This window comes from Capricornis sumatraensis, chromosome 2, assembly GCF_032405125.1.
Source record: "Capricornis sumatraensis isolate serow.1 chromosome 2, serow.2, whole genome shotgun sequence".
NCBI lineage: Eukaryota > Metazoa > Chordata > Mammalia > Artiodactyla > Bovidae > Capricornis > Capricornis sumatraensis.
In genome coordinates, this window is record NC_091070.1 from 20,624,722 (window position 1) to 20,646,882 (window position 22,161).

At 47.3% G+C, this 22,161-nt stretch overlaps 1 protein-coding gene across 1 annotated transcript in view; it reads right to left on the reverse strand.

Moving 5' to 3' along the window:
- Positions 1–370: 370 nt before the first annotated feature.
- The window catches only part of TTC9 (tetratricopeptide repeat domain 9), a 32,165-nt gene continuing 10,374 nt past the window's right edge, over positions 371–22,161 (reverse strand). Inside the window, exons 2-3 of the mRNA XM_068965752.1 lie at positions 3,824–4,006; positions 371–1,838 (exon numbers count right to left, since the gene is read on the reverse strand). Of these exons, the coding sequence (XP_068821853.1) occupies positions 1,759–1,838; positions 3,824–4,006 (263 nt within the window). The 3' untranslated portion in view covers positions 371–1,758. The remainder of the gene's footprint in view (positions 1,839–3,823; positions 4,007–22,161) is intronic.

The window sequence follows — 22,161 nt, forward strand, 5'->3', positions numbered from 1 at the left end:
AAATCCTGAACAAAACTTTGGCCAATCCAGTACTTTTCAGGGCACCAACTAACTACAGAGTAGTTAACAGCTGAAACTCTGGAGTCAGACAGACTCAGTTCAGATCTTAGCTATGCCAATTAAGGCCATGCAACCTTGGACAAGTTTTCTGTTTTTCAGCTTCCTTATCCATCAAATGGGAATAGTAGGGTAATTACATGAAAGAAATGAGATTATACATGTAAAGATCTGAGGAGAATGCATTTAATAAATGCTCACTATTAACATTATTGCATCTGTATATATTTTACTTTGTACAATATTGTCTCACTGATCACACAAAAAATACATGAAAGTGCTTTGAAAATCTTAAAGCATCATATAAATTAAAGGTGTCATTGGTAATAATCTCCTATGACTATTTCTCAACTCTTCCATCTCCTTGAAGACTGGGACTACATCCTTCGTCCCACGGCATATTGCACAATGACAGGCAAACAACAAGCCCTCAGTAAATGTTTCTTATTTGACTGAAGCTACATGGCATCGCAAAAAGAGCGTAGGTATCTGGAGACGAGGCTGGGATCAAATGAGTTTAAGGCAGGAGAACCAGTCTGCAGTCATCATTCACTCAGTCAACAAATATTTGTTGAACACATTCTACGTGCTAGATATTGAGTCCAGATAATTTCATCAAAAAGGGTCTTACAGGTTCCCACCCAGCCAAGTCCCTGGGCGGTCTCCATAATCCCAGCCTACTCTAAAAGCACAAAGGCGCAGCCAGCATTGTGCACCACTGGACAAGTGGCCCATTGCTCTGGGGGAAGCCCCATCCTGCCTGGCTGTAAGTAACTCTGACTGAGGGTTGGGGGAGGGAGTAAAACGGAGGGAGTGGGCTGCTTCCAACAGAAGGGACAGGGACGGCTGCCTGTTCATTTATTTTTATTCACACTTAACTTCATCTACAGTTCAATCTCCCAGTCTATACAATGCTCTGTCCCCTAGATGTCACCTCTCCCTCCCCCCAGCCCTACGTGGTCAGTCCTTGGCCCACTCTACCCTGACCTTCTGCAGTCACAGCTGCCTGCTGGCTGGGAGTCTGGGGGAATGGTATGTGTGGTCACCAGAGGGCATTGAGAGTGGGTTTCGATGGCATGTGAATCCTGGCGGAGTCTCAGATCCCCAAGGGGGAGAGGAGAAAGCTCAGAACGAGACCACGAGGGAGGGAGGGAGGCAGGGGCTGCGGGTTCTTGGGGGTGGGGAGCGGGCGCGCGTGTGTGTGCAGAAATCCAGTGTACAAATTCTCGGACTCTGTGGGCTTAACCGATGCTTCTGGTGTCTGTCTGGCTCCTGGATCCATCACAATTGCCGTGAGATGCTCCAGGCTGTGAAGAAGCTGTGGAGGGGTCCAGCCCGTGGGCTCCATGCCTGACGCTTCTGGGAGGGTCCACCTGCCGGGCTCTGCCTCTTGTCAGGAGTGCTGGCCCAAGTCGGAGCTGTAAGGGCACTGCCAACCTGTGACAGTCCCTCCGGCTGTTCTCGCCAAAGCCAGGGCTCTTTCAGCGGCTGCCCCTACTGAAAGGAGGCTGTCTCCACTGTCGGCAACCCACCAGATTCCAAATCCGCAGGTCTCCTTCTGTGCTCACGGAGAGTAGATACGGAGGTGAGGGGTAATAGGAGGAGGAAGTGAGGAGAAAGGACCAGAACCCAGGGAGGGCCTCTCCACCACGCGGTGCTTGGATGTCCTGGGCCAGGCGCGGCTCTAGAAAGGTGTTCTGGTTACATGGCTTCCTTCTCTCTCTGGGAGCATCTGCTGAGCTTCATCTCCGTCAGCTGGATGTATCGAATCACATTGGTGTCTGTGAGGAGAGAAACACACCTTAGGGAACAGCTGGTGAAGGGACTGGTGGGTCTACAGGGGATCAGACCGAAGCTGCATCTGCAGATCGTGGACAGGGCAGGCTCACTCAGCCAAGGTCCAGGGCAACCGAGAAGGCAACTGGAGTGCAGTTCCTCTCCTTCCCTGCCTCCATGGGGACAGGTCCCCAGGACCCAGAGGACAGATGGGAAGGAGAGGAGAGAAGCGAGAGTTTCTTCCCTTATTTCTGTGCAGCAGCAATCCCAGTGGTCCTCAGTCAGCTCAGTGAGTTGAGACTTTTAGTTCGGAGTTAGCTACTCTTTAATCTCAGGCAACCTACCAGTTTCTTTGAATCTCCTGTCTCATCTTGCAAGAAACAACCTCCATTTTTGAGTGTCTACTTTGGGTCCTGTTTTTAACTTTCATTGTCTCAATGAGCCCTCATTAGGATCCTGTAAGGTATGTCTCATCATCCTGACTGTGATGAAAATTAAAACCAGAGAGATCAAGTCAGATGCCCAAGGAGATAACACAGTCACTGCACCTGACTCCAAAGGCTGCCTCTCCCAGGGATTATAAAACCTTTCTCATAAGACTGCTGAAAGGATCAAAATAGATGTCTAAAAGTGCTCAATCCAAATGATCAGTAAATACTGACTGCAATTTTTTTTTAATTGGAGAGTTTAAAAGGACTTGTGCTTCATTGTCCGATTTTGCTCTTCTAGGCAACCACCTGACCACAAATAGAAGAATTTCCCCCAATTCCAGTCCTCAAGTTAGTGAGTGGGGAAGGACAGAGAATAGCTGTTTAGCCCCATACACACCAGAATATAAGCGTTTCAGGGTTGTCTGAGATGTTTACTTCCAGGAGTAGAAAGGAATCGTGTATAATATTCCAAAATGCCAGGCAGGGCATTCAGAATAGTACTGACATACAGCAGGTACTCAAGAAAATTCTGCTGAATGAATCTCATTCTTGGTCCTCAAGTTGCTTATAGCATAGTTGGGGGAACACAAATTATATACAGAAAACAAATCAACAACGGATAAAGATATTAGTGTTCTTTTTTTTTTTAAAAAAAAAAAAACAGTATATTGGGTATTTGTAAGTTCATTCTAACAAGATTCCTTGGAAGGAGAATTGCATTAAAAAAAAATCAGCCATATGAACAACCATGGCAACAGCAAGTCAAAGTCAAGGTTTAAAACATGCCTCCTCAGAGAGGGTGTTCCTGACCACCTGGTCTGCAATAGCACCCACTTTAGTCTTGATCCTTTGACTCTGCTTTATTTTCTTTATAGCACTTATTACTATTAAATATTACATTATCAATCTGTCTGTTTACTGTCTGTCTTCTTCCTTGAAGGCAGCATCTTTGAGTATCATTCCCTGCTATTTGCCCAGCACTTGGAAGAGTTCTTGGCCCTGCTTCAGTACATATCTGTGGCATATATAATGAATGGTGGGGCTGGTGGCCGTGACTTAAGTGAACGGTACAGATAATGCATGCTCTGTTATCTGGGATCTGCCTGGAGGAGTATTCTTCCTGGAAGAATGTTGGGTTTACCCTCCAAATTACCCACTTGCATTCTGTCTCATCAACCAGAATGTGAACTCCTCACGTATAGGAACTGCGTCTTCTTACCTACATCCCTGGCAGCCAGCACAAATCTTGGCATGTAGTAAGAACGCAATATGGATTCAATGAATAAGTAAAGAGGGATGGATTCTGGGATGGAAAAATGAAGAAATCCATATCCTATTTAAACAGAAGAGGTGCCCAAGCTCCCTGGAACTCAGATCCCAAAGGCACAGACTCTTATGTGCTCTGCTTCTTCCAAGACCTAGCACACATCTGATCCCTCACTTGGCCATTTCTACCTCTGCCTGGCCCTGCCAGCCAGAAAAAGCTGACCTCGGCGGTGAGATGGTCTGGGAGCTGCCCCAGGGGGCTGTTGGTAAGAAAAGAGCAATTGCTGCCTTACCTGTTGGCTGTCGGGTTCTTGCCTCTTTCAGGTAGTAGAGTGCTTTGTCATAGTCTCCAAGGTGGTAGAAGGCCACACCGGACCGGTAAAGGGCCTTGAAATTCTCCCCTTCTTTCTTCAGGACTTTGAGGCAGTACTCCTTGACTCGCTCATAGTTCACCAGCTCGGCCTGGAGCAGGCAGGCTACAGAGGAAGGGAGCAAAAAGGGAAGGTGTCATCAACACAATAGCGGCAGCCTCTGAACGTCTCTCTTTGGTTCTTCCTCTCGGACCAGTAAAGGTATATATATCACAGGTGCCGGGGCTTTACAGTGGGCTTTATGCCATGGAATCTGTCATCAAAAAATCCTGGGTTCTAGGACGCAGTTTCATCTTCAACAAGCCGTATATCCTTCACAAGCAAGTTCCATGACCTTGCATTACGGGTTGAGTTGTGCCCCCCGCTGAGGCTGGCCAGTGCCTATGTGGGGCCCCTTCAGTCATCTCTGAGTAAACCGTCTGCCCTGGAAGCTCTCTCTCACCAGCAGCCATCAGTCGCAGGGCCAGGGTCAGGGCCAGGAAGCCTGCACCTGGAGACTGAGCGCCCCGGGGCGGGCAGGGGGCTCATTTGCCTCACCCTAATCCCAGCCCTTCTGAGCTCCCTTGGCCTCCTTTCTACCACTCAAGCCTTTAGCAAGCATTAATGGAAGACAAAAAGATGTGTTATACACACTGGAGGGATGTTTCAAAAGGGGGTGGGTGGCATGGGGAGCAGGGCACCTTCTTCGAAGCAAATAAAAGCAGAGACTTCGGAGGGCAAACTGCTGCTTGCTGCCAAGACCTGGCTGGTGGGATGGGGGAGGCTGCCGATGCCCTGGTCCTTTGCACCAAGGTTTCTCCCACCATGGAAGAACCATCCTCCGGATAGAGGCAAGTCATGGATTTCAATCTTTAGGGGATCTAAGTAGAGCTGTTTTGATTCCTTAAATAACTTCCCAGGGATCTGAACTGATTAAGAGACCATCTTTCGTCAAGCATTTTGGACCAAAAATAAAAAATAAAAAAACCCAAATGAGAAACATCCTTTTGCAGAGTGAGTGGAAGGTATGAGAACCAGGAAATGGAACAGAAGCAATCCAGATTGGGAAACTGCCCCACCAGGTTCCGCCAGCCACAAAGGCGGAAAGTCAGACTTGTTGATGGAAGCAGCAGGCTGCTAATCCCGTGGGCGTGGGTGCCGTGGGTGTGGGCGGCTGTGGTCACAGAGAACACGGAGCTGCTGGCACGGTAGGGTCCATCGTGCTAAGCTGATGCCACCGGCACGCTTCCCTCTCCTCCCTTAGCTGTGGAGTCAAGGCCCCTCTGCCCCCTGTCTTGCCCCCACGCTGCTGGAGTCTGCCCTGGTGTTCACACAGCTCTGCGGACGGAGAGGAGTTCTGTCAAGAGCCTTGAACCTCACTGGCTGCTTGCTACCTGTGTGGGACTTGGCTCCAAATGCTGCCCCCAGGGCTAAGGGGTTCCTATCCGAAACTTCTCTGTGTCCCATCTCATGTCCTCTGTTCTCTGCTGAGAGTCTTCTTCTGGTCCAGCCCTCCATTCTCAGACACTTCTGTCTGCTGACCCGAGCAGTCAAGGCAAAGAACCTTTGCTTCTTTTAAAAACAGGTTTTGAATGTCTAAAATTGAGGGGGAAGCTAAAAGGCCTGAAAACGGGAAGTCCTTCCCCTCCCCACCTTGGGCGAAAGAATGATAGCAATCAGTTTCCAGGTCTCTTTCGGTGAAAATGTCTGGAATTCCCCTGCTGATTGGGTGTGGGCTGTGAGACCTGGCTGTGGACCAGGGTCCAGACCATGTGGGAGGTGGGGCCAGGCAGGTTACAGGGGTGGAGGCCCTACTGGCACTACAGGCAGAGCCCAGGAAGACGGAGGAATCTGGGGTTGGCTCTAATTCAGATGGGCTGCCTTTCCAAACGTCTGGATGGAGATGGGGAATCCAGGTAAGAAAGAAAGGGTGGCAGGCCAGAGCTCTTAAGAAGACCCAGGGTGGAGGAGGTAAGAGTCTGGACTGCACTCAGCCCTACCTACAGGCAATTTTTAGGCACCTCTCTTGTTTGGGTGGGGAGTTATCTGGGGTGCATATAACAAGCCTATTGGATAAGTAAGATGAGATGTCGGTAGGCACATTTTAGAGCTGAAGAAGTCGAGAAAGACGGGGTTGACTAGCAGTCTCTTGATGTCCCCTCCACATTCCTCTGCCTGCTACCCAGGGCCTGGGGGCTACAGGAGACCCTTAGAATAGATCTAAGGGTCTACTGTCCCCCTGCCTTTCCTTCCTCTCAATTATTAATCTCCTACCTTATGTCAGAGGTGATACTCATCTTTTCATCTTCACAGCAACTCTAGGAGACAGGTTCTGTGTTATGATTCTTTTACTGATGATGAAATCCAGTTCCAGAGAAATTAAGTAACCTGCTGGAGGTGGCAGAATTGTGATATCCTCCCCCTTCCACCTGGCTGCCAAGAGCGTGCTCTTGTCCCAGGTATCTGTGGGTCTGCATGTGAAGCCCCTAGAAACCACGTCACCTGGTAAAAGGGCACCTGTGTAAACTGGCCTCCTCTGTGTCCCAGGGTCAACAAAACAAAAAGTGATGCCTAACTTCACAGAGTACCGCATAGGGCGCTGGGATGAGGTGATGGACCTAACATTCCACTCCATCCTGGAGCTGGTACACCGCGGTGGAAAGCAGATGGTACATTATCTCAAATACTCCCATGTGCCAAGTGCTATGAAAGAGAAGTGACAAGTAGGAGCCTCCTGAGGAGGGAGGGGCCCTAAACCAATATCAAGTGTCATGGAAGGGCTTCTTGGAAGAAGTGGTGTTTAAGCTGGGTTCCAAAGGTTGAGTGTTTCTCAACTTCAGCACTATCAATATTTTATTTTTTGTTAGTGGGGTGGGGGTGGGGCAATGTCCTGTGCATTGCTGGATGTTTAGCTACATCCTTGTGTTCTACCAACTAGATGCCAGTTGTAACAAGCAAAAAAATAAATATCTCCAGATATCACCAAGTGTCCCCTGGGAGGGGCAGGATCACCCTTGTGTGAGAACCACTGATCTAAGTGGAAAGGAGAAGGGAAGCCCTGTTCCTTTCTATAGGGAACAGGGCTTCCCTGGTGACTCAGACGGTAAAGAATCTGCCTGCCATACAGGAGACCCAGGTTTGATTCCTGGGTTGGGAAGATCCCCTGGAGAAGGGAATGGTAACCCTTTCCAGCATTACTGCCTGGAAAATTTCATGGATTTTTCATGGAAAAATTCCATATAGCCTGGCAAGCTACAGTCCATGGGGTTGCAAAGAGTTGGACACTACTGAGCAATTAACACACACATATGGAAGAGAGAGACAAAGAGAGGGGAAAGGAAAGGAAAGATAGGAAGGAAGGGAGGCAGGGAGAGAGGGAGGGAGGGAGGCAGGAAGAAAGAAAGACTGATTACACCTATTTGAGGAGCTTTGAGAAGCCATGCCCAGCTGGAGCAGAGAGACTGAAGGGAAGGGTAAAAGGGAATAAAGCTAGAAAAGCAAGATGAAACCAGGACACATGGATCCTTCTGGTTCATGTTGAGGATCTGGGATTTTATTCTTAGGGCAAGAGTGTATTTGAATGATGGAATGATGGTGACTAGGTTGACTCAAATGGAGGCAGAAAGGCAGGAGAAAGGGATTAATATAAGTGGCATCCAGGAGTTAGAAAGGACTAGCATTAGGAACCCCCTGAAATAGGTTTCCTCTGCTGTTACACTCACGTGCTTAGAGCCCTTTATCTCAGGAGATTTTAGACTGCCATTTCGGATTCATTGATGATCCATGAAAAGTTTTCTTCCACATTGTAGCAACTTGATCTCTGTTTGAATTAAGGTTTAAAGTCTCTGTGCTCTACTATGGAGAAGGCAATGGCACCCCACTCCAGTACTCTTGCCTGGAGAACCCCATGGACAGGGGAGCCTGGTGGGCTGCAGTCCATGGGATCGCTACGAGTCGGACACGACTTCACTTTCACTTTTCATGCATTGGAGGAGGAAATGGCAACCCACTCCAGTGTTCTTGCCTGGAGAATCCCAGGGATGGGGGAGCCTGGTGGGCTGCCGTCTACGGGGTCGCGCAGAGTCGGACACGACTGACGCGACTCAGCAGCAGCAGCAGCAGTGCTCTAGTATACAGCAGGGATCAATATGCTAAAGGGTGCTGGGCTGGGAACCAGAGGAGCTGGATTCACTATTACCACTAGCCAACATTATGCAGATCACTTTCCCTTTCTGGGCCTCAGTTTCCTACCTGTAACACAAGGACTCAACCTCATTGAGTGATCTCTACCATGCACTTCAATCTAACAGCTTATGAATATAAACGCTCGCCACCTAATAGAAGGATGAAATTGTTTCACTGGTTCCTCTTCCAAAGGATTTCTGTCCTGTTACTTTGGGCAGGCATCTTCTGTAGGCAATGACCATCAGAACTGGTGGGAAGGGCAAGAAAGGGCTTGTCTAACACAATTCCGCCACTTCCCTATGGAGATATGTTTGGGCACAGAGACTAGATGATGTTCCGATGAGGTCTTCCCAAGCCAACGCCCCGGATGTTTTCCTGCAGGATTTTTCCCTGCAGGGAATGAGTGCTGCCACTGTTGGCCGGTCTCCGCAGAGGAGACGGTGGACTTGGGAAGGCAGGTCTCAGGCTGGATGGAAAGGGGGCTTGTCCCTGCCTGTGACCTCAGTGAATATTTGGATCTGAAGATGCAGTTATTAGGTGGGTAGGGAGACAGGTGGAGATGGGCCTGGGCTCCCAGACCACCTTATCTATTGATAGAAGCCCTTTTGAAAGAAATATTTTGGACTTTCTGGTTTGGGGTCTTCTGACAAGTTTGAATAAATGCTGCATCCCGGAACCAGCCAAGCAGGGGAGAATTAAGACAAGCTTCCCTTCATCCTCGGAAAGGAGTGCCTTCCCTGAGCCTAACCTGGTGACAGCAGTGGTGGCTAGTGCAACTTACAAGAGACAGGTAAATCTGGAGGACAAGAGCTGGGGCTGTGAATCCTCAGCCACGCCTCCCTTGCGGAGATTCCTCTTCCACTGCCAACCTTGGGGAGTTAGGGTATGGTTTTATAGAAAGAGCTTGGCAGGCTTTCTTAGCTCCATAGAGGAGTCTGCAGTAGAAGCATGTTGGAGAATCGGGAACTTGAAGAACCCCTTTGTACAAGCACTCACACATTCAGACAGAGGAAATCATAAGTTAGATGTTGCCCAAGGCAACCACACCGAGACCTCTGGCTAAAACGTGTCAGGCTCTCTTGGCTCCAACACTTGTTTTGCTTCTGTTTTTTCTGGTGCATGCAGGGCATGGTGACAGCCTGGGCAACATGCCACTTGTTGGCATGAGATGAAGGAAACTAGATGGGAGGCGGAAGACCCAGTTCATGGAGCCATTGGTTTCCTTCTGACAGTTGATTCACTGCTATTTGCCCTTACCTGCTGGACCAAAGGGGAGCATGGGCTAGACGGGAGCAAAGGAAAGACCTACCAAGGGCCAGGAGTGAGGAGGAGCCCACTCCCCAAGGCTGCCTCGCCATTAGCAGTTGAATTGTGTCCTCCCGACAAGGTATGTTGTCCAAATCCTCAACACCTCAGAATGTGATCCCACATGGAGAGACGGTCTTTACAGAGATGCTCAGTCGCTTCAGTCATGTCCAACTCTTTGCAACCCCATGGACTGCAGCCCACCAGGCTCCTCCGTCCTTGGGATTCTCCAGGCAAGCATACTGGAGTGGGTTGCCATTTCCTTTGGCAACCTTCTTACAGAGACAGTCAAGTCAAAATGAGGTCAGTGGGATGGACCCTAATTCAATATGACTTATAGGAAGGAGAAATCTGGGCACAGAGACAGACCCACACAGCAGAGACGATGTGAAGAGATACGGGGAGAAGATGGCCACCTACCAGCCAAGGAATGCTGGAGGCCACCAGGAGCTGGAAGAGAGGCCTCGAATAGATTCTCCCTCACAGCTCTCAGAAGGAACCAACCCTACCAACACCTCGGTCTTGGACGACTAGCCTCCGGAACTGTGAGACAACGCATCTCTTATTTTAAGCCACACAGTTTGTGGCCTCTTACGATGGCAGCCTTAGGAGACTAATACACCTTGCTGGTCTCTTCTTTTGGAAGTGGGCCTGAAAAGTGGCTGTTACATTCCTGGGGGAAATTTTCCCAAACCAAATGATCTGAGCCATTTTCAAATTGATTTCAAGGGGCGCTGGCATAGCAGTCAAGTGGAAAGAGCTTGGATCTGGAGAGAGGTGACACTCAGGACATTTCACAGCTGGTCTAGGTCACGACCACCCTGAACAGGCTCAGGGGACTGTGCCAGTGCCGGCTGCAGATTAGGGCAGCATCTGGAGACAGAGTTCTAGGCTGGAGTCCAAGCTCCAACATGGGCTAGCCCAGGCCCTCGGGCAGGTTACTTCATCTCCCTCGGCCTCCTTCTCATGCGTTAAATGAAGATAATAATACCTATTTTGCAGGAACTCCTGTGATGATAAAATGAGGTAATTAACGTATGTTATATGCCTCACACAGCGCCGGGCACAAAAAACCGATTGTCATAAACACTCGTTCTTCAGGAAATCACTGGTCAAATGTGGTTTCCCCAGCAACATGTATGTTAATCAGAGAAAATTTCCATTTCGAATCCTGCACACACACTGCAGGAAGCTACAGCTTAATTTAAAGCAAATTTTCAAGAACAGGTCAGACACATTTTGGAAGGTAATTTAGAGGGTCTTCTTTAGCATCTTGATTCCTTTTTTAAAAAAGGAATTGAGGTGAAGTTGACAAAATATTTTTTTGGTTTCGGGTATACAACCTAGTGATTTGATATTTGTATACACTGCAAAATGACAGAGGGTCTTTCTATGGCAAAGCAATGGAAATTTAGTGTGTGCAGTGAAATGATGGATATTTTTACTTATTAGACTTCATACCCAGGACTGCTACGACCCACCCAATTTCACCTTTCAATAAAAGTGCTGATTTTCCGCTCAGTGTACATGAATACTTAAGAGTTCTGAAAACAACTTTCTTCTCTTGATTCTTTCTTTTCTTTTTGGACATTTATGTTGCCTCTAAATTTTAGATACTGAAGTAGCTTTATGATAAATATACTCATGGAGGTTTTGTTTATGGTAAATATAACCTATAATCACAGGGTTATAATTACTAGGTCAGGCTGTGTGACTGCATGGCCTTTGCCACGTAACACACTGATCTTTCCCCTCGACAGTGGCTGTTTAGTTAAAGCTTTGGGCCCTCCCAAATGCCTAGGAATCTTCATTTCAGAAATCATCCATGTTTGGCTTGCTTTTATTTCACTGGGTTGTGGGGAGGGCAAAGAAGACAGCTGGGAGGAGATGGGCCATCTCCAGTTGGCACAAAGAATTTAAGAGCAGACCTGAGTTACTAGGGTGGAATCCTGTAACCCACTTTTTTTTTTTTTTTTTTTTTTGATGCTGACTACTCCTGGCCAGTTGTGTGGCCTTAGAAAGTGACTGGCCCTCTCTGAGACTCAGTTTCCCTGTCTCTGAAATAAAGATAGTGACTCTGTCAACCTCACTTCTCTGTTCTGAGGATGCAGTGAGAAAGTGCGCCACACAGCTGGGTGCAGGGCTGTGCGCTCAGTCGTGGTCATCTCCTTGCAACCCCATGGCCCGCAGCCCTCCAGGCTTCTCTGTCCACGAGATTTTCTAGGCAAAAATACTTGAGCAGGTTGCCACTTCCTACTCCAGGGGATCTTCCCGACCCAGGGGCTGAATCCCTCGTCTCCTGCGTCTCCTGGACTGCAGGCGGATTCTTTACCCACTGAGCCATGAAGGAAGCCTGGGCGCAGGGCCAGACCCATGGCACATGCTCGTGGACATGAGCTGATTCAAAGATCAGCCAAAAATGCTCCACCCACAAACCTGTGCAGCAAGGGCAGAGCCTAACCCTAATTTCTCATTTTTCGTTTCCTGGTCTTGGATGTACATAAACTCACACTTGACCCAAACGTTTCCCATATCTAGGTTTGATGCTTAGTCTTACCAGTTTTCTTTTTGAAAGTGTGTTTGGGGGGGAGGTGGGTGGGTATACGCAGAGAGCACGATAAAAGCAGCTTTGTAGCCAGAAAAAGAGGCTTAGGGAAAGAATAGGGAAGGATTCTGGGACTATTTTCTTTTCACTTATAGATTAGATAGCCTCTGAATCCACAGTTGGTTGTACGCTCCCCTCTCCACCCATCTACACCCTTAAACTCCAGACAGGAATCCTGCCTCCTGCCTACTCTCAGCCCTTCTCTCATCACAAGTGGATGGTTGGAAACCACCGTCTGTATTTCACTGATAGCTTTATGGATGGCATAGGAGACAGACCCGAAGTTGCTGGGCTCCTCTGGAGTCCTAACAATTCGGGAAAGCAAGGAGCTCTGAAAGCCAGATGTGGCAGAAAAATGAACAGGTCTGGTTCCTGACTCTACAGAGCATGAGACGGCCTTTGAGGGAGGAGGGAAATATTTTTAGTAGAGAAGTGGCTGGCCAGTTTCGGTGCCTCTGAGTTAGCTGATTCAAGACAATGTCCCCACCACTGGCACTCACCCGGTGTCCTTGGGTTAAAAGAGCTTGCCTCTCAGAGATTCGGTTTTGAATTGAGTAAAAATAAAGATCAGGCAGTAAAGAATCCACCTTTTAGTGTGGGAGACCTAGTTTCGATTCCTGGGGCTGGGGAGATCCCCTGGAGGAAGGCATGGCAACCCACTCCAGCATTCTTGCCTGGAGAATTCCCATGGGCAGAGGAGCCTGGTGGGCTACAGGCCATAGGGTCACAAAGAGTCGGACATGACAGAGTGACTAAGCACAGCACAGCACAAAGGTAATTACAGCTGCTGTCTACTTTGAAGGGGGGCTTCCCGCGTGGCACTAGTGGTAAAGAACCTGTCTGCCAGTGCAGGGGACATAAGGAACATGGGTTCAATCCCTGGATTGGGAAGATTCCTTGGAGGAGGCCATGGCAATCCACTTCAGTATTCCTGTCTGGAGAATCCCATGGACAGAGGAGCCTGGCGGGCTACAGTCCATAGGATCACAAAGAGTCAGACTGAAGTAACTGAGCATGCAAGCACATAGGCACACACAAACACACACACATGCGCACGCACTACTTTGAAGGCTTGTGTGCAGGATACGAAAAGTCAGGGTTTCTCAAGTGCCAGACATCTGACAAGTGTTTCTCATTAAATCATCCGTGCTAACTAGTCATCATTAGTTAACATGGAGATTCTCAGGCCCCATGTCCAGCAATGCAGCTTCTAAAGGTCTAGGGAAGAACCTGTAATCCAGTTTTTCGCCTTTTTTTTTTTTTAAATTCTGGTGGGTTTTTTTTTTTTTTTTTTGCCACGTTGCACCGATGTGGGATCTTAGTTCCCCATGGAGGGATTGAACCTGTGTCCCACGTGTTGAAAGTGCAGCATCTCAACCACTGGACCACCAGGGAAGTCCTTGTAATCCACAGGTTTAATAAGTCCCCTGTGGGCACCTGCAGGTGGGTGCTTTACATTCTAGCATTTTCAATGTATGTTTCCTAAGGAACATCCATTGTTAAACCATGAGAGTCCAGAATAGCTACTGGGAGCCTCAGGATTACCCCAAGGGCAAACAGGTCCCAGAAGACCTTCAGTTCAGTTCAGTGCACATGTAAGCAAACAACTGTTTTTAGTCAACATATGACATTAAGGGTTATTTTCTTCATGGTGATTACAGACTTCTGACTGGTGAACAGAAGCCCAGGTCAAGGAAATGAAGAAACAGGGAGAAGGCTGACATGCTGGAGAATCCAGCCCTGCACCGGGAGATGGTATTCATCTATCCTCCTAGAAAGGGTAATAAGAGTAAGAGCAGGTAACCTTGATCAAGCATGAATGGGCCAGGCAGTATTCTGAGCATTAACTTGTTTAATCTTGACAGCACCCGGTGAGGTAGGTTCTAGTATTTTGTCCTTTTTCCAGATGGGGAAACTGAGGCCCAAGGACGTTCAGCCACTTGCCAAAGGTCACAAAGCTAAATAAATGTCAGGGCTGAGATTGATTCTAAGCCACTGTCACCTAAGACCATGGTTTTAAGCATTACCCACAGTGCCCTCCTAGAATGTTCAACTGCCTATAATGAATTTTAATTCAGTTCCTTCATTAGGCAGCTTTGAGGCTTGAGTTCTGCTTCTCGTCAGGTGTAACTGTGGAACCCAGATGGAGACTGTGTTCACTTTATTTGCGTACTTTATCTGTATGCATATCATTTGGAAGCTTCCTATGTAACTCTCCAGGACTCTCTACTCCTCTTGTTTCTCTGCATTCAAAGACAAACACAAACAAACAAAACCAAGTGCAGAGTTTCCACCAAGGCTTCTCCCTTTTATGTCCTAAAACCACCTGCATCTCCGGTTCCATTGAGAGTTGACTGTGATACTAATAGGGTCGATGTGACATGTCTCTGGTTTCTTCCTGAAACAACATCTATCTTAGCTGCTGCTGGCAAGACTAACCCCAGTGATACTATTTTTTTAATTCAAATTTTTATTGAGATAGTTTTAAAGTCACATACAGTTTGTAAGAAATAATACAGAGATCCCTCACACCGCTTACCCAGTTTCCCCAATGATAATATCTTAATAAAACAACAGTATAATATATTGACTATCATGTTGACACTGATACAATCCTCAGATCTTATTCAGATATTCCAACCTTGTTGTTGTTTCTCAGTCACTAAGTCAGGTCTGACTCTTTGCAACCCCATGGACTGTAGCGTACCAGGCTCCTCTGTCCACTATCTCCTGGAATTTACTCCAACTCATGTCCATTGAGTCAGTGATGCTATCTAACCATCTCATCCTCTGCCTCCCCTTTCTCCTTTTGCCATCAAGCTTTCCCAGCCGTCGGGGTATTCTCCAGTAAGTCAGCTCTTTGCATCAGGTGGCCAAAGTCCTGCAGCTTCAGCTTCAGCAACAGTTCTTCCAATGAATATTCAGGGTTGATTTCCTTTAGGGCTGACAGGCACACACTGTGTGTATATGTTAGTTCTATGCCATTTATCACAAACATAGTTTCCTCTGTCTGTCCCCAAAAGTTGTTACAGAACAGTTTCATCAAGAGTCCCTCCTGTATGTCCACTCCTTTTTCACCCCTGACAACCAGTAATCTGTTCTCCGTTTCTAAATTTTGTCATTTCAAGGTGTTATATAAATGGAATCATATAGTATGAAGTTGTTGGAAATTAGCTTTGATTCACTCAGCATAGCCCCCCTTGAGATGCATCCAAGCTGTTGCAAGTATTGATAGTTTACGCCTTTTCATTGCTGAGTAGTATTCAACGGTATGAGTGTGCCAGACTTTGTTAAACTGTTAATTTGTTGAAGTCATTTCCAGTATTGGGTTATTATGAGTGATGCTGCTACAAACAGTCATGGAAGCACTAAGTCTCTCGCCACTTAGTATGATGTTAGCTTTAGTTGCTTCGGTAGATGCTTTTTATCAAGATCAGGTAATTTCCCTCTTTTCAAACTTGCTGAGAAATAACTATTTTTCTAAAGCCTGTAAATTATAAATTACAGCACACCCCTGCCTCAGGGTAACAATTTCACAGAACACGTGTGCTTTGTGCTTAGTTGCGCAGTCATGTCTGACTCTGCGACCACATGGACTGTAGCCCACCAGGCTCCTCTGTCCATGGGGATTCTCCAGGCAAGAATACTGGAGTGGGTTGCCATGTCCTCCTCCAGGGGATCTTGCCAACCCAGGGATTGAAGCCAGGTCTCCCGCATTGCAGTTGGATTCTTTACCATCTGAGCCACCTGGGAGGCCCATGAATATGGGTGTGGGTAGCCTATCCCTTCTCCAGGGGATCTTCCTTGCCCAGGAATTGAAATGGGGTGTCCTGCACTGCAGGCAGATCCTTTACCAACTGAGCTACCAGGGAAGCCCAAAAGTGCAAGTTGACAGAACATGTAGGGAGGTCTTTTTCTAATGAAGCCAGATCTACAGGTATGATCAACAAGTGGACCCTTTCATTTTCCAAAGAATGAAATCATTTTTTACAGCCAGAGACTCAGCTCATGCCCATCAGTGTAGTTATTTTGACACATATCTTCTTTGCCTTCCAGACAAGCATGTGTAGGGCATCTTTAAACCCCCACACAGAAAAACTAAATCATACTGGTTTACATACATTGTATTCTCAGTAAGTAGCAACACCAAACATTTGTATAGTGTTTCATGACTCATCTGAAACAGTGACTCTGGGAAAACAGGTCTTTTGTGTCTTGCATCTAAGAGCTGAGGCTGAAAGAAGCTAAGTGATTTGCTAGGGCCATTGGGTTTTTAGAAAAAGAGCCAGGATTATCTAAGCCCAAGTCCACACTGGCTCTGGTGGGTAAAGAGACCTAGACTCACAGATCCCCAAAGGTCTTTTCCAAGTCTAAGGCACTAAGAACCTATGATGATGGGAAGCTGGCTGACTCAGGGAGCCAGGACCCTTCAGGTGGCAGTATCTTCATTCACACCATAATTGCCCCCCTGGCACCTAGGTAGAGTTCCCCCACTACTGCTGATGCTGCAGTCACAACCATGAGTCGTTTGGCTTTATCTCATGGGATAAATCTCCTAGGATTCCATTCATATTAATTTCTGATCTTGTATTTTTCCAGTTCTAGCACATGCCTGCCCTGGATTCAAATAAACATTGCCAAGTGTTTCTTTCATTTTGTTTTAGCAACATTATTTTTGGAGGTCTCTTCTTTTCACCATTCCCATGTTGCCCTTTTTTCCCTGCCCTTTGTAGTCTTCAGATGCATGCCCCCAGTGTTCAAGGGCGGCTGCACGCCTCTCACGATCACTGTACAATCCTGGGTACAGACTCCTCGTAAACTTATTTTATGAGAACTCATTCACCACAGGCTGTGCCAGGGCTTCATAAAGAAATGGAGATATTCAAAAGATATTGATATCTGCAGGGAGTTTATATTCTTATACCCTTGTATTCTTTATACCCTTGTTGACCAGTACTTGGCTTACAAAATGGCAAGCAGAACGAAGGTGAAAAGCCACTCTAAAATCTTATAAGCTAAAGGCTTATGTTGACAGTCCTTTAAGGTCCCTAACCTTTTTGGCAGCAGGGACCAGATTCACGGAAGACAATTTTTCCTTGGACTTCTTGGCGGGGGGGTGGGAGGGGGTGGGCGAGGATGGCTGGGGGATGGTTTCAGGATGATTCAAATGCATTACATTTATTGTGCACTTTATTTCTATTATGATTACATCAGCTCCACTTCAGGTCATCAGGCATTAGAGGAGGCTGGGAGCCCCTGTGATGGATATTGGAATCTGCTCAAGAGTTGTAATGTCAAAGTCTGAGGTCAGTTCAGCCTTCTGTTGCCTGTCACGTGCTCCTGTTCATGAAGGAAGTAGACTTGGGTGCTACAGCACCTTACTTACCAGTTATCCCATCCCCAGCCCCCACCTCTTACATGACTTCATTGTGGTATATACGCAGAGAGGAGTGAGCAGGAGGAAGAAGGTAGGCCAGGATTATTGTTTGCCTTCATTCGCACCCTGTTGGGTTAGAAGTGGACTCGGAAAGAACCAGTTGGGTCATTTGGAATGTGATGATGGGTATATACCCAGATAGATTCAGAAGAAACCCATTACCTGAGGTTATCTTTATCTTGTCAGCTCTGGCCAAGTACCCATGTCATGCCCATTGGCAGGAATTCTGAATCAGGATGGGGGAAAGAATCTCAGAAGCCAAAATGCCATCCTGTACTCTTTTTAGACTTAAAAAAACACCTCTCCTGTTCTGATCATCTCTCCCACCATTCTTCCATGGCATCAGATATGTTTGGGGATAAGTTAGTTAATAGGCACATATAGCAGAAAGAACACTTCTGAGGCTTCTCTGTGACAGCACTGTGGATATTAGCAAAGTGTTGGAAATAACTTATGGACCCACCCATAGGAGAGTGGTTAAATAAATAATGGGGGCATTGGTATAAGAATATGACATGGACATGAAAATCATGCTGTATAAAAACAGATAATGACACTGAAAAATGTTTTTAGTGGAAAACATTGGTGGAAAAACTTGTTAACATTTGTGCAACCCAAATGTTGCACAACCAAGTACAACCCAAATCTTGTGAAAAAAAAAATAAATAAATGTGTGCGTGTGTATCGGGGGAAGAATTTGTATTAACAGGCATCAGAGTTCCTCTTAGGGGAGAAATGATCTTTTTTTAGAATATTCTCATCAACTGTGCTTTTATTTTTTTTTAAGAAATAACCTCTGCCCATTATGTCTTCAAAGAGAGCAAGGGAAGACCCTGGGAGGAGAGACACAGTGAAGGCTGCTGAAGGGTTTCCTGAGCAGAAAGCACTGCCTGTTCGAGAAGTGCCCATCTGGAGAGACCCAGGATCATAAGAGGACCCGAGGCATCATGGCAGAGGACGGCCTGTAAGCTGGGATTAAAGGGAGGCTCCAAGAAACAGGGCTTCCCAGGAGGCGCTAGTGGTAAAGAACCCACCTGCAATGCAGAAGACTTAAGAGATGTGGGTTTGATCCCTGGGTCGGGAAGGTCCCCTGGACGAGGGCATGGCAACTCACTCCAGTATTCTTGCCTGGAGAATCCCATGGACAGAGGAGCCTGGCAGGCTAAAGTCCATGGGGTCACAAAGAGTCAGACATGGCTGAAACAACTTAGCATGCATGCCAAGAAACACACCTGTGAGAGCTTTTATTCCCAGGACCCCTGATCAAGCCCAGGGGCTTTCCTCATCAGACAGTGGAAGGCAGCTCAGTAAGCTGGCTCCAGCACAGGTCACCAGGGAACAGGCAGAGTGGGCATGAGGCTGCTGGCGTAGCACCCTCTCCCTCTCCCAGGGGCCTTGACTTCCTCCACAGCCTCATCTCCCCAGCCCATCAGTAGGTCCGCTTTCTTGCTTGCGAAGCTCCCCAGGGAACCCAGCAGATCACAGCATGAATCTTCTCTTCCTGGCACATCCTTGTTCTCTGCTCTCAGACTCTGAACTGGTCTGACTTGTGAGAGAGTCTGAGGTTCTTTCTCTGCTAGTTCAGTTCAAAGAACGGGTCAGAGCATCCTGGGGTGGAGGATGGAAAGGGGTGGAAAACAGACACCATCTATCTGAGGCTTATTCACCTGCACAATCTCAGGCCAGAGACATGTCTGCCTAGAACCCAGCAGTTTCTAAATGTTACAAGTCAATGGCTTGACTTACACCCTGAGAAAATGGAAGCAGGCACAAACCTTAGGGGTCCCATGGCCCTTGGTCCTGCAGGAGACCAGCTGCCTTTCAGAGGAAGCCTGGTGGATTATCGTTCATCCAGCCTTGAGGGCCCAGGTAGGAAACCCCCACACCAAAGGCTGTCGGTTCACATTTTGCTCACCTCCTCTGCCCTGCAGACACTTAAGAGCTGAGACTTGCCCTGATCCCTCTTTTGCTCACTTGCTTCCCATATTCCCCTCGTCTTCTTTGCTGAGTCCTTTGTCCTCCCCTCTTGCACACTTTCGTGCCATAGCACTTACTGGAGTAGGAATTGGATTTACACATGAAAGTGAAAGTGAAGTCACTCAGTCATGTCAGACTCTTTGCAACCCTATGGACTGTAGCCTACCAGGCTCCCTCATCCATGGGATTTTCCAGGCAAGAATACTGGAGTGGGTTGCCATTTCCTTCTGAGGAGATCTTCCCAAACCAGGGATTGAACCCCGGTTTCCCGTGTTGTAGGCAGATGCTTTACCACCTGAGCCACCAGGGAAACTAGATTTACACATAGCCATCATCTATTAAGCATCAGTTACGTGCTAGGCACTGTAGTGGGCATGCATGCATGTATCCTTTAATTTCAATCATCACAGTCCGATCTAGTGCATATTATTGCTCCCATGCTATAATGGAAACAGAAGCTTGTCAAGATTGGGACTGTATCAAGGTTAATAGAGGAGTAGATGGGAAGTCAGGGGTCAAAGCCAGACCCTGTTATGCTAAGTAAAGTTCCTTTCCATTAGGCCTCCTTGCCCTTAGGTTTTCTGGGGTCTAAGTCTGCTGCCTGCCTGTTCCTCTGTGTTTCTCTGCTTCCTCGCTTCACCACCCCCCCACCCCATTTTCACTGGCACACACAGGGACACAGCCTTTCTCTCCCTGGAGGTGTCAGAGACACAAGTTCCAATGACCAGGTGGCATCTGCAACCTGAGGTTCAGGTCCATTTGAGAAAGGAGCTAAGTTCTGACTCTGCACAAGCAATAGGCCCAGAATCACATCCTGGTCCAGATGTGCTCAGGACCTGGCTGAGACTCCTCAGGGCTCTCCAGTCTTAAGCCAAGGGCAGCAACTCTCTGAGATGCTACAGCTTAGCTAGCAACTGTTCCCTGAAACGCCTGGCCCCGCCACTGCCAGCTCATTTCTTAAAAGCCTTTTACGGGCTCCATCAGAACTTCCTGGTCTAATGGTAGCTAGTTTTGCCAGATTTCCTAGGGTGAATGACGGCCTGCTAAGAATCAAAGTCTGAATTTTGGAATAATCTGAGAAGATCTAGCAGCAATACGTAACATCTGGTGCCATCACTTTAGATTCCAGAGCCCAGGTAATATTTTACAGAGGCTTCCAACCCCACTCTCGTTCCTCTCAGAGACCCTCTGTCTGACTCTCACTCTGCGAGACTGTGGGTTCCTTTATTTTGGTTTACCTTCAGATTTGCAAGGTTACCTTGGAAATCTTGGTTGAGATCTTTCATGCCTATTTGTCAGCACGTATCAGTAAACTAGAACAAAAGGGAGCTTGTTTCCTGTTTCCTTTCTAAATCTGCTTGCTTCCAGAAGAGAGAGGCTAGAAGAGGGTGGGGGTGGGGTGGGGACACTAGACAGTTTTCAAAATCCTAGACGGCTCAACACTTCTGAAGGGGGACTTGGAGGGCATCTGACCCAACACCTTGCTGTTTACATATGAGGAAACTGAGGCTCAGAGTGATGTGACCTTTCCAAAATCACAGTGCAAGTGTGAGCGGCAGAGTCTAGATGAGAACCCTGCTCCCACAACCCCGTGCCATGTTTTGAAGAGAACACAGTGGGTTTGAGATTTGGGCTGCGAACAGCCATGGCAAGCATCCAATAAAGATCTGATGAGTGAGTGAGCTTCCTTCCGGGTGCTGTGTCTGAGCTACTGACGGGGCAGGATTTCCTAGACTCGGGGCCGAAAAGAATCTTGGTCATGGACCCCTGATATGGTCCCTTCCTCCACACCAGAGGCACATCACAAATGCTCAGGACCAGTCTGTATCACAAGCTCTGACTCAACTTTCTTCCCTATCTCACCAGCAGATTCACACCATTACTCACGTGCTACTGAGCGCAAAAGGGCATCCATCCCCCTGCTGTGGGGGTACCATGCTGCCAGGACCTAGCCCTGTGTGTGCTTTGGGGTGGTGGGCACTGCAGAAAAGATAAGTCATAAGATGGGATAATAAGAGAAAGTTTGGGGCTTGGGGATAATTTTGCTTGACATCTTATGTGTCACATTCTGACATGATTAGACAAGACTCAGGTAATATGCAGAACAGCATTAAAAATTATGTGTATAAGGTGGGCTTTTTTTAGGGGGAAAATAAAAGCAGCAAAACTATGCATAATCTTTCCACACAGATAATCCTGTCATCGTTTTTCGTTAAAAATAAAAATAATAATGCATATACTTAGAAAAGTCATACACTATAGAAAGATTTAGAAGAAAAAGTTAAAAAAGGAACAGAGAGGAACCTTAAATGCATATGACTAAGTGAAAGAAATTAGACTGAAAAGGCTACACACTGTATGATTCCAACTATAGGACATTCTGGAAAAAGCAAACGATGGAGACAGTAAAAAGGTCAGTGGTTGCCAGGGGTTGGAGTAGGTTAAGAGATGAAGAGGAAGCACACAGAGGATGTTAAGGGCAGGGAAAGCACTCTGTATGGTACCACAATGACAGGGACATGTCATCATACATTTGTCTAAATCCACAGAATGTACAACAGGAGAGAGAACCTCGAAGTAAACCATGGACTTTTGGTGATCGTGCTGGGTCAATACAGATTCATCATCTGTAACAAACATACCACTCCAGGGCAGGCTAGGCATGTATGGGAGCAGGCAGTATATGAGCAATCTCCATTCCTTACCCTCAGTTTTGCTATAAATCTTTAGGTTTAGTCGCTCAGTCATGTCCGACTCTTTGCGACCCCATGG